The 12,882-nt window shown below is 40.9% G+C and overlaps 1 protein-coding gene and 1 long non-coding RNA gene across 16 annotated transcripts in view; both read right to left on the reverse strand.

Annotated features, from left to right (window-relative positions):
- Nucleotides 1–12,882, reverse strand: part of ank1a (ankyrin 1, erythrocytic a) — a 413,130-nt gene that overhangs the window by 125,753 nt on the left and 274,495 nt on the right. For 14 of the 15 annotated variants that reach the window (XM_034170333.1, XM_034170330.1, XM_034170328.1 and 11 more), the window contains exons 1-4: nucleotides 6,256–6,336; nucleotides 6,029–6,127; nucleotides 3,304–3,501; nucleotides 3,102–3,200 (exon numbers count right to left, since the gene is read on the reverse strand). In XM_034170333.1, coding sequence (XP_034026224.1) covers nucleotides 3,102–3,200; nucleotides 3,304–3,501; nucleotides 6,029–6,127; nucleotides 6,256–6,306 — 447 coding nt within the window. In that variant the 5' untranslated portion in view covers nucleotides 6,307–6,336. Of the gene's footprint in view, nucleotides 1–3,101; nucleotides 3,201–3,303; nucleotides 3,502–6,028; nucleotides 6,128–6,255; nucleotides 6,337–12,882 lie in introns of those variants that run through there. The other variant, XM_034170336.1, reaches the window with a different exon arrangement.
- LOC117510562 lies at nucleotides 6,749–12,427 on the reverse strand. The gene is made up of 3 exons (XR_004560750.1): nucleotides 12,391–12,427; nucleotides 7,357–7,455; nucleotides 6,749–6,827 (listed from the first exon to the last, which is right to left on the reverse strand). It is a non-coding gene; the product is annotated as an uncharacterized LOC117510562 (long non-coding RNA).

Consider the following 12,882-nt stretch of genomic DNA (forward strand, 5'->3'; position numbering starts at 1 on the left):
CAAGAAACAGATCATTGTTAATACTAGTGCAGTGCTCATAGGAAGTTTGTATTCCTATAGAAAATTAAGAGCTTTAATAGATTTCTTATGGATGGTCATATGAGACTGTATTTGAAGGTGGAATGTAGAAAGAGGTGTACTTATGTTATATTATATTATTTGAATTATAGTATTTCATATTGTTTTAAAAATCAGTTTTATTATCAATTATATGAAAATAAAAGGATTCCTATTAAACAGGTTATTGGAAGAGAGTCAGACAAAATTAAACAGAATATTTAGAATATTTGAAACAGCAAATCAGTACTCCACCTCCTGAACACAGTTTATTTAAACTTGAACTAACAGCAAAAATAAAATTTTATTCAGCTTATGTACTTAATGAAACATTGTACAAATTGTGGGAAAATATAATATTTTATTCAGCTTATGTACTTACTGAAACGCTGTACAAATAAGCCTTTTCAAACTCTGGGAATGCGCATGCACGACCAGGTTGGTTCAAAGGTCGAGAGTTGTAAAAACATAAACCGACGCTCGGTCGGTCAGTGACAGCGCCAGTCAGACAATGGTCTAAATCCATGACAAACATAATTTTACAGATGCTTATAAGGAGGAGTGAAAATGCAATTGTTTTACCAAACCATCACAATCTAAATATTATAAATAATTACCTTTGAGATTATCCCAAACGCTTTCTCCGCCCCATGAAGCGCACAATAAAAGCTACTAGAGAAAATTCCTCTGTGCTTCCAGAGTGATAAGAGATGTTTTATCAGTCAATCTCTGAGAGTAAATGATTAAGCCGCTACAAAATAATTATTTTATATAACGCAGTGTCCAGCAGCACACAGCGTGGCATCCAGCCGGTCGCGTTGGCCCGGCGAATTGTGCGGCAGTGCCATCGAGACATGCCACACTTATCATCCAGCCAGCTGGACTCAAGTTTGGATATCAGGTCGGGGAATGATTTGCCGTTGTCATTTCTGAAAAGGGCAGCGTAATCTGTCACCTTGCTCTGTTGTGATAGAAATCAGTGTGTTTTATCCCACCTGTGTTCATTATTCATTGACCAAATCACAGGCACATGTGCCTATAAGCCTAATAAATGACACAGAACATGCAGGGAAATTGACCAGGCAGTTACTTCATGATTAACTGCCATTCACCAACCAGATCCATGATTAATTTTATTTTATTCTTCAAATAATTTATTTCACACTCTTGGAAATATGAACGTAGTGCACAAGCTGTGCCAAATATCAATGTGGATCTGGTTGTATCCGCTGTGGCGACCCCAAACACAAAAAACGGGAGCAGCCGAATGGACAACCGCACAAGATTTATAGAGGTCCGCAAAGCGAAACAGTGATCAGCTGATTCTATGTTTACGAATAGACATGGTCACTGTCGGGCAAAACCTGAATTTTCAGTTTGTGTACAGCATAAGCTTCAGTTTTTCTTGCTTGGACAGCATTACCACATTTTCACAAAAATCTTTCAAGGAATCAACACTCTTAACGGGAAAAATAATCAAAGTCTGTGTCATTCTCGCTGCTCACACAGTCAGTCATGATGCCCCGAGACTGCAGTTTACATCTCTTGCTTTTTGACCTCGCGCATCAGACCCTGAAGAGAGCGAGAGTGTGAAAAGGCTGGTAGTGGGAAATTTGTTAGTGTTAGCAAAAAATGGATTTTAGCTAATGTCTCCTCAGTGTTGTCAAGTTAAACTCAGTCACAAGGAACATTGACAACATACGTTTCACAGTAAAAGTATTTGCTGGGATGCTGGCATTAAACATTTTATTGTGAAAGGGTGCGAGCAACATGAACTATCTGATGTTTAACTTTGCTACCAGTAGGGCTGGGTATCAATAAAAATTTTTCCATACGGGTACCAATTTCGATAACTTCACTTCAATATCGTTTCCTGAATGATACTTTTTTCGATACCAATTTTATAAGATCAATTCTAACAAAAAGAAAACACACATAGTACAAATCTTGAGTTTTATTTTTCAGCTTTGGTAATTTTCCACTCCAAGCAGTTTTCTTACAGAAAAAATAAGAAACAAATCATTTCCAGTGCAAAAGAACACTTGAAAATACTCTGTACTTTTTGTCAAAAGCATTTCCTTTCAGACGTTTTGGCATAAATGTCTCTCCATAGGATCTGAGCTAAGATTAGCCAGCTGCTGCTTGTCAGCACAGAACATTTCATTTTGGAGGAAAAAAACTTTTGATTGCTTGCAGTTTATTGTTTGTATTACAATGTTTGCAAAGAGGTGTCATTTGATTTAAACGGCGATTTGCTTTGAAGTTATTAATTCCGACCGGACTCTCTCTTTCTAACGTGACTCGGTTGGCAGAGAGCCTGCAGCGTTTGGAGCTATTTGAACGGAACGTTTCTTTCTCACAACAAGACAGGTGTCCCAGTTAGTGACTTTAATCTACACAAAAGTGACTCACAGTTGACATATTTTAATGGCTTTGAGAGGGGTTAAGAAGCGGATTTGCCCCTTCTGAAAGGCAGCAAAGAACAAAAGCAGTGGGTCGGAACAGTGCTTTATTGCTTCAAGCTTCAAAACGATCCACGTATTAAGTTGCAGTTGAAGCGGAGTCTGTTGGTGGAGATTTTGAATCAGGCTGTTCGTGCTGTGTAACGTCCACAGGTGAACTTGAATGCTGAGAGGAGGACGGCTGCGGACCGCTCTTCTTGCATGTGATTAACCTCTGGGTACCGAAACGTGGCACCGAAAGACGAGGCATGTTTCGGAACTTGGTACTACTGATGCATTTCGGTCAGTGCCACAAAAGAACCGAAGTTCGGTACCCAGCCCTGGCTACCAGTAACATCAGCGAGCCATGCCACCTTGAAAGTATGAATGTTACAATGTTAATCAAAATAAAGGTTTTGAAAATGAATCCCCAAACTTTTCACAGATTGCACATTATCATGGCATGCGCAAGCCATATCTGAAAGCTGAGGATGATCTCACAAACAGTCAGAGAGCTATGCGAGCCACATGCCCACACACAGACGTTTCTTGCTTTATAGATAGATCAGTGAATTTTTCCATTTATCGATCATGCGAACTCACTTCAGTCACTGCCTCTAACGACACGGAGTGTTTAAGCAGAAGATCCATCACACGCATGTGGTTCTTTTTACAAGCAATATGCAGAGGTGTAAAGCCATTCTGAGGAGGGTAAAAAAGCAAAAGAAGAAGAACACGTCAACATCTAAATAATGTGTTTGTATAATCAGATAAACTGACTGGGAGTGCATGACACAACACTGACCAATGCACGCGAGTTGGGTTTAGCCCCTTTTTCCAGCAATACTTTTGTCATGCGGTGGTGGCCGCAGTGTGCCGCTACGTGTAGTGGGGTAAGGTGGTCCAGTGTGATGTCATCGATTTCTGCGTTGTACTGCAGAAGCTGCTTGACACAGTCCATGTGGTCGCCCTGTGCTGCCATGTGTATCGGAGACAATCCGTTCTGTAAGTGGACAGCAGAAGACAAAAAGATGTGTCAATTACTTTATTTTAGAATTTCATGTTATAATTTTAAAATTATAACAGTGCTTTCCACACAGTCATTTCAAAGTGCTTTTCAATATTAACACATAACAGAGAAAAATTTTAAAACATCAAAATTTAGCAAGAGTGAAAAACAATAAACGTATAAATTTTATCACCATTTAATGAAGGCCTATAATAAAACTACAAATTTCAAATAAAATATCACAAATTAAAAAGAAAAATGAACAACAAATAAATATTTAATTACATAGAACAAAAATTCTGGGACAGGATCCATCTGCCAGTGACACCCAAATGGATTAAGCAGCTTCAGAAAATGAATGAATGAATATAAAACAAAATAATTTTACAATTATATAAGCTTAAATTTAAAAGACTGAACAGAAACTGTGTAGTGTCCACAGGGGCACTACTCCTCAAACATGGAGGGTGACAAAGAAGAGCTCCAACACCTGCTAGTCTCTTATGTATCTTGCCAACTCTATTTTAACCTTTTACGAATAAATATAAGGTGGTGTGCATGTGCTGGTGCCAAGCATCAATGCATTCACTACACTTCAGAAACACATTGGGTCCTGGATGGCAACCACACAGGCAGACAACCGGTCCATCTCCAGCTCTCAAAAGCAACCATCTATCTGCTGCAGCCAGGTGAAGCATGGACGCCCCCTTGGCCTTCTCCAGCTGCTGGAGTCCCCACCACTGAAACACCTGTGTGCTAGATTTTAGACAGAGAAATGGTACCCAGTGGTACCCAAGAATCCTTAAAAGACACCTAGTCCCAAAGGGATCCAGTCTTCATCTTAGGTCACTGACAAGTATCCTCTCATGCAGCCTCCCATACAGTAAGACAGGAAGCCCCAGCATCTAAGGACTTGGACATTTGTTTTCCTGCAAAGTTATCAGCATCACCATCATCAAACACTTCTGTCCAGGAAGTGATTCTGTAAGGTCTTTGCAGGCGTTTCTCTGTCTAAAAGGACAGAAACATGAACATCCGACCTGAGATACGTGACTCTTTCTACAAGTGTGACACCTTCACTGCATACACACAGGAAGTCACTGAAAGTCTGGATGTTAGTTTTGATGCAGGACAATCACAAACCCAGACAGTCCGACTCCTCACTCAGCTTCTCAAATACTGCAATCAGGGCATCCTGTGTTTCCAAGATTACAGCATATTCTACAAAATTAAGGTGAGTAAAACTCTCCTCACCATCATACGCAACAAAGCTGCTGGTCTCATCAACCTCACTCAACACCCAGTATACGCAGAAAATGAACTGAGCAGGAGCCAGTAGATATCCCTGATCAATGAAGACTGGGAAAATGTCAGAAACTACACCACCATTCCATGTAGCACTCACAGAACCTGTACAGCCCAGCTATAATGTCCAACACCTTAGAGAGACAGCTGTTTATATGATAAAAACAGAAGTTTATTATAAAATATTTTTTAAAGTTGCACCACCTCTGATGTCAAGGATATTAAATAAATGAGTAAATGAGATTCTGGTTTGGATAACTAAATAAAAATCAGTTGATTTCACTTACTTTGACATTTATCTTCCCCAGTCTAGAAGAGTAATTGTGCTTTAAAGTAACACAATGGACAATTGTTTACATTTTGTTTTCAATCAAAAGTAATATGGGCTGTCTGTAGTTGGTTCTTTTGTGTTTGATAACCCACATTAATTCATACTTTTGCCCACATTTATTTTATATGTATTGTTAATACCATTACTGTAGGTTTAACTACGCTATTATACTTTATACACTAATTACCGTTTTTGTTTATCGTGTTAGCTTGCTGGGTACGGTGGTTGGCTTATTCGCGGCTAATTTAGCTCTTCTACCATAACTATCTTATTTTTACCATTTACAATTCTATTTTACATGGTGTAGATTTTTAATGATTCATCAGTTTGTGTTCCTCTAAAGACATCAACATATAGTACCTAAGTTCTTAGGTATCCATTTGATAACATAATGATTATACTTTTTATTTTCCTATAGTATGCTAACAGAGTTACTTTAGATAGATACCAGTACACTCACACACTCACAGTTTCTGCTTCTACAGCTTAGCCTACTAACTATATTTGATTTCACTACTAGTCTACATACTAATTACCTTTACTACAATCTTCTCCTGTGATGTCTTATCCTTCTTATGTCTTCTTACTTATTATATTATATACCTTTTTCTTAAACCGCTTGGGTGGGTAGGGAGAGTTCCCATGGGATAAAAAAGCTTTTTAACCTACCATCCCTGGTTCTCAAGACCAGGCACCTAAGTGGCTCTACTCTACTCTTTTCTACTCTCCTATTTTACTCTTCCTTTTTAGATATTTAGATATACCTTTGTATACTGGCATAGTTCCACCTTAGAATTGGAATATAATATATAAGATATACCTTACTGAATTTTCTTGTAACAAACAAACAACAAAATGCAGTTGATTTGTTTCCCTGTGAATGACCTTGGTCTTGGCCTGAATTGGGGCTCCATGGTCCAGCAGGATCTCTATGATTCTGACGTGACCATTTCTGGCTGCACAGTGCAGAGGAGTCAGCTCATCCTGAAAAAACAAAAAAACAAAAAAACAGTTGTTCATGAGTTACTTCATGGAGCAAAGGACAGACTATGAGAGACTGGGGGGAAAAAAAACACTAGTTTGTGAGACATAGTGAGACAGATGTGCTGCACCTTGGTCTTGGCATCAATCTGTGCACCTCTGTCCAGTAAGAGTCTGACCATGATCACATTCCCTCGTCTGGATGCAATGTGAAGAGGGAGTGATGCCGTTCTGCAGTTAGACGAGCACACACTTTGAGAACAGGCCACAAGTACAAATATTTAACCTTCAGATAACATTATTCGTTCCTACCTTTGGGGTAAAGTTGACATGGCTCCTCTGTTGAGCAGCAGTTGAGCTACGTTCAAGTTTTCATAGTGTGCAGCAATGTGGAGGGGTGTGAATCCGGTCTGCTGAGACAAACCAGTTAGAGGGCACGGCATTCTCATTATGTCGGCGTTCTAAAATCACAAAAATCAGACTTCTGGCACAGTACACGTACTGCACATGTATGTACCTTGCTGAGTACATCAGGATTAGGGTCATTCTGCAGAAGCACGGCAGCTGTGCGTGTATCGTCGTTACGTGCTGCATATGCAGCGCAGGGAGGCGGAACCTTTCCTTTGGTGCCGTAGTTGATGAGCAAAGCCACGACATTCTCATGTCCCTGCTGAAGAGCCACAGCCAGAGGAGTAAATCCATCCTGCAGCACAAGAGAGCAATGAGAGGAAAAGACAGGAGAACTCACAGAGAGACAATGAGAGACAAGCAGGCAGAAAGGCTTATGAGACAAAAACAAAAGGGACTGATGGCCAAGTGTGGATAAGCATGATGATGAGGAGGAACTTGAGAGATGAATCAGTTTAATACTCTCTCTATTCTTTTGTACCTCAGTTGGAATGCTCTGATTGGCTCCGTTCTCCAGAAGAAACTTCACAACCTCTAGATGGTTCTCTTGTGCAGCCATGTAGAGTGGAGTGAAACCCTTCTGTCTCAGAGAGACGTACAACAAACACAGCAGCAGAAGAGTCACAAGCACAGCAACCGAAGCAACAGCGAGACAGTCACAGGTGCACACAACACGATGGACACACAAAAATGCTGACATACAAATGTGGAACAACACAAACGTGCTAACAGAGAGATGAAATGGTCAGTTCTACAAATTAACTGCATTTCTGTATTTCAGACTGCTGAGTGTGTGCAGCTGTGCGTGCAGCGTTGGCTCTTACCTGAGACTGAGCGTTGACATTGGCCCCGTAGTTAACCAGCTCTGTGACCACCTGCTCCTGCCCTGCCAGGGCCGCGATGTGCAGGGCTGTGTTCCCTTTCTGGTGAAGCACCAATGCATTAGAATACACAGTCAGTATACATACAGTAGTGTTCAGAATAATAGTAGTGCTATGTGACTAAAAAGATTAATCCAGGTTTTGAGTATATTTCTTATTATTACATGGGAAACAAGGTACCAGTAGATTCAGTAGATTCTCACAAATCCAACAAGACCAAGCATTCATGATATGCACACTCTTAAGGCTATGAAATTGGGCTATTAGTAAAAAAAAAAAGTAGAAAAGGGGGTGTTCACAATAATAGTAGTGTGGCATTCAGTCAGTGAGTTCGTCAATTGTATGGAACAGAATCAGGTGTCCCCTATGTAAGGATGAAGCCAGCACCTGTTGAACATTCTTTTCTCTTTGGAAGCCTGAGGAAAATGGGACGTTCAAGACATTGTTCAGAAGAACAGCGTAGTTTGATTAAAAAGTTGATTGGAGAGGGGAAAACTTATACGCAGGTGCAAAAAATTATAGGCTGTTTCTACAATGATCTCCAGTGCTTTAAAATGGACAAAAAACCAGAGACGCGTGGAAGAAATGGAAAACAACCATCAAAATGGATAGAAGAATAACAAGAATGGCAAAGGCTCACCCATTCATCAGCTCCAGGATGATCAAAGACAGTCTGGAGTTATCTGTAAATGCTGTGACAGTTAGAAGACGCCTGTGTGAAGCTAATTTTTGCAAAACCCCCCCGCAAAGTCCCTCTGTTAAATAAAAGACATGAGCAGAAGAGGTTACAATTTGCCAAAGAACACATCAACTGGCCTAAAGAGAAATGGAGGAATATTTTGTGGACTGATGAGAGTAAAATTGTTCTTTTTGGGTCCAAGGGCCGCAGATAGTTTGTGAGACGACCCCCAAACTCTGAATTCAAGCCACAGTTCACAGTGAAGACAGTGAAGCATGGTGGTGCAGCATCATAATATGGGCATGTTTCTCCTACTATGGTGTTGGGCCTATATCGCATGCCAGGTATCATGGATCAGTTTGGATATGTCAAAATACTTGAAGAGGTCATGTTGCCCTATGCTGAAGAGGACATGCCCTTGAAATGGGTGTTTCAACAAGACAATGACCCCAAGCACACTAGTAAACAAGCAAAATCTTGGTTCCAAACCAACAAAATTAATGCCTCGCAGATGTGAAGAAATCATGAAAACAACTACAACTAAATACTAGTTTAGTGTTTCACAGGATTGCTAAAAAAGCAGTTTGAACATAATAGTTTTGAGTTTGTAGCGTCAACAGCAGATGCTACGATTATTGTGAACACCCCCTTTTCTACTTTTTTTTTTAATAATAGCCCAATTTCATAGCCTTAAGAGTGTGCATATTATGAATGCTTGGTCTTGTTGGATTTGTGAGAATATACTGAATCTACTGGTACCTTGTTTCCCATGTAACAATAAGAAATATACTCAAAACCTGGGTTAATCTTTTTAGTCACATAACACTACTATTATTCTGAACACTACTGTAGTTTACACAGACAAAATGAAAACTGCCGCAAAGATTATGGTAGAAAAAAAATGTTACAAGTAAACTATAAACATACTGGACATGTTTCTTTTCAGTTCCCATACTTCTGTTTGTTGTTAACAGGAGAGGGTACAGATAAAGGGTTGAGGTATTATTTGATGAAGCTGGGAATGATATAAGAAAAATGCGAGAGAGGAGCGGGTATAAAGAAGGACAGTGTGACAGCCGTAAGATGTACAAAAAGAATGACAGACGGGTTCAAAATTAAAGCAGGACTGCATTAAGGATAGTCTGTGAACATTTTCTATTTGTAATGGTGATGCAATGGACTATGATGTATGCAGATGATATTGTGATCTGTAATTACACTAACGAGTAGGTTGAGACTAGCCTGGAGACATGGAGATACACTCTGGAAAGAAGGGGAATGAATCCTGGGAATCCTCGGCTCAAAACCCAGCCAGACCAGAATATAATTAAGGGCCCTTGGGCAAGGTCCCTAATCCCCTAGTTGCTCCAAGAGTGTAGTGAGCGCCTTGCATGGCAGCACCCTGGCATCAGTATGTGAGTGTGTCTGTGTGAATGGTGAACGTGAGGCACAATTGTATAGGGCTTTGAGGTTCTGAGGCAGATGGAAAAGTGGAGTCCATTTATCTGCACAAGTGAAAGGCAAAGTTAAAGATGGTGTTGCTAACAAAAAGACTGGTGGTAGAGGTGGCACAGAAGATGCTGTGACTTTCTTTTGGAGTGACAAGGACGGACAGGATTAGGAATGAACAAAGCATCAGGACAGATGGGACAGCTTGAAGGAAAAGTCAGAGAGATTGAGATTGTTTGGACATGTATGGAGGAGAGACACAGGATATGCTGTATACGGAGAAGGATGGTGAGGATGGAGCATGAGGCAAGAGAAGAGGAAGGTCAAAGAGGAGGTTTATGGATGTGGTGAGGGAGGACATGCAGCTGGTTGGTTCGACAGAAGAAGGGCATAGGGTGAGAGGAGATGGATGTTCAGTTGTGGTGAAAGAAGCTGAAAGAATTAGGAAGGGGGGGGGGCAGAGTCAAGTTCTGACAACTGATTTACCTGATCACTGGTGAAAATATCAGGATAATAATAATCAGGATAATATAGTTCACTATGAAAGTATGAGCCAGATCCAAGAATTTAGGGTTTGTTGTTTTTAATAATGTGATATATAATTTGGGCCTTGGCAGAGTTACTTCTCATTTTTTATTAAGCCTTTAGAACAGATGTTGAGGTTTCTGTGATTTGACATGCAAATACAATTACCAGTCAACACTTACAATCCATCCTCATTATACAGTATCATGGCCAACACAAAAACATATGATACCACCACAGTGTAGTAGCTATAGCCAGGTTGGGGTCAATGATGGATTATACAGAAGTCAAAATTTTAACATCCTCCAATCATTTTGAAAAGTATTATTTACAAGGTCTGTTAGAAAAGTATCAGACCTTTTTATTTTTTCAAAAACCTGATGGATTTGAATCACGTGTGCTTGCATGAGCCAACCTTGAACCTTCGTGCGCATGCGTGATTTTTTTCACGCGTGTTGGTTGCGTCATTTGCTTGTAAGCAGCCTTTGTGTGAGGATGGGTGTAGTCTCTCGTTGTTTTTTCTTTGCAAGGAAATGGCGGAACGACTGGAGCTGCGCGACTGCATCAAATTTTGCCACAAACTGGGCGACAGCCAGGTGGAAACCATTCGGAATATTCAGATGGCTTTTGGTGACGATCCTCTGGGCATCACACAGATTAAGGAGCGGTACAACCGGTTTAAAGACGGCCGCACAACGGTGGAGGGCGCGCCGCGCTCCGATCGGCATCAACACGCTGAAACGACCAGATCATTTCCAAAGTGAACGCTGTGATAATGCGGGACCGTTGTGTGATTATCCGAGAAATTGCGGAAGAGGTGGACATCAGCACTTTTTCGGCACATTCCACCGTGACAGAAGATTCTGCCATGAAAAGAGTGGCGGCGAAATTCATCGGCACGAAGCTGATGGCGTAGCAACAGTGCCTCCGTGTTGAAGTCTTACAGGACATGTTGTAACATGCCCAGCTCGTCAACCATTCGGAAGATTCAGACGGCTTTCGGTGGCTTTTCAGTCGTGTGACTATCCGAGAAATTGTGGACAAGCTGGACATGTCAGGGCATGTTACAACATGTCCTGTGAGACTTCATCATGGAGGCGCTTTTGCTGCGCCATCAGCTTCGTGCCAATGAATTTCGCTGCAATTCTTTTCATGGCAAAATCTTCTGTCACAGTGGAATGTGCCGAAAAAGTGCTGATGTCCACCTCTTCCGCAATTTCTCGGATGATCTAGTCATTTCAGCATGTTGATGGCTGACTGGAGCGTGGCTCGCTTTCCACCACTGTGCGGCCGTCTTTAAACTGGTTGTACCGCTCCTTAATCTGTGTGATGCCCAGAGGATCGTCACCGAAAGCCATCTGAATAATCTGAATGGTTTCCACCTGGCTGGCGCCCAGTTTGTGGCAAAATTTGATGCAGTCGCGCTGCTCCAGTTGTTCTGCCATTTCCTTGCAAAGAAAAAACGCCACCCATCCTCACACAAAGGCTGCTTACAAGCAACTGACGCAACCAACAGGCGTGAAAAAAAATCACGCATGCGCACGAAGGTTCAAGGTTGGCTCATGCAAGCACACGTGATTCAAATCCATCAGGTTTTTGAAAAAAATAAAAAGGTCCGATACTTTTCTAACAGCCCTCGTATCTAATCAAAAATATTCCACAAAGATAAAGTTTGGGCAAATTCTGACTGATTATGCTATTTTGGTGAAAAAATGGTGACAAAGGTCAAAATTTCAGTTTGGACAGGGGTAAAAAGTGAAAGATGCTCCAATTCTGGAAAAAGTGATGCAAATTACTGGTTGAGCTAATGACCATTAGTTGGAGGACCAAACATTCAATACGGTCAAAATTATTCTATTTATGGAATTTTTCACTTTTAAAATTTTTAAATTTTGAAATCTTTACTTTTTTTTAAAATCACAATTTACCATAACTTTTGACCACTGTACTAACTGAAACTGATGTCACTTTTGTTGTATGACCCCATAACTCCATAACATTCAGTAGTAGAGCAAACAAACTACACCTTTTTTTGGAATCAATATCATCAGACAAATAATTTGGAGAAGGCCAAGAGATAGATGGTTATATTTGAGATGTCGGGATGGATCAACAATCCAGGATCCAAGTTGGTTCTGTGCTTTCAAGATACGGTGAAGGACAGCACCCGTGCATGCTCCCAGACTTGCCTTGTCTTGACTTTCGGTCAAAATTGGCTTGGACTCTTGCCATGTTAAATGCTGAGGAGAGTTTTAACATAACTGAACTGAATGTTTTGAAAAAAGAAGTCACATTTTAGGATTTTTGCATTTGGGGGATCTTACCTTTGTGGTGGTCTCTAGTACGATTCCATTGTGCAGCAGCTCCAGCACCATTTTGACGTGGCCTTCTTTAGAGGCTAGATGCAACCCGTTGAGTCCATTCTGAGTGAGAGAGCAGAATGCACCTCATACTAGAGGCTCCTTTACAAATGTAGAAAATTATCCGTACGTATGGGCAGACGCACGACTTTAACATGCAAACTCAAACATGGGATTGTCATTACAGTGACTGTGTCACTCACAAACCAAAACCAGTGGAATACTTACACTAGATACCATGCAGAATTTAAGTGGCCATTAAAAAAAAACAATGTGCACAGGAATGAAAATCAGGATGTAATATTTTTATTTGAATAATGGCGGCAAAGAAGAGAAGGAGGAGGCGGAGGATGGGAGGGAGATGGCAGGCCGCTGGTCTCGTGGCTGGGAAGAATACGAGCCGTGTGGGATAGGTCTGACCTCACACAGCCTTTCTTCAGCCGCACAGGACATGTG

This window comes from Thalassophryne amazonica, chromosome 5, assembly GCF_902500255.1.
Source record: "Thalassophryne amazonica chromosome 5, fThaAma1.1, whole genome shotgun sequence".
NCBI lineage: Eukaryota > Metazoa > Chordata > Actinopteri > Batrachoidiformes > Batrachoididae > Thalassophryne > Thalassophryne amazonica.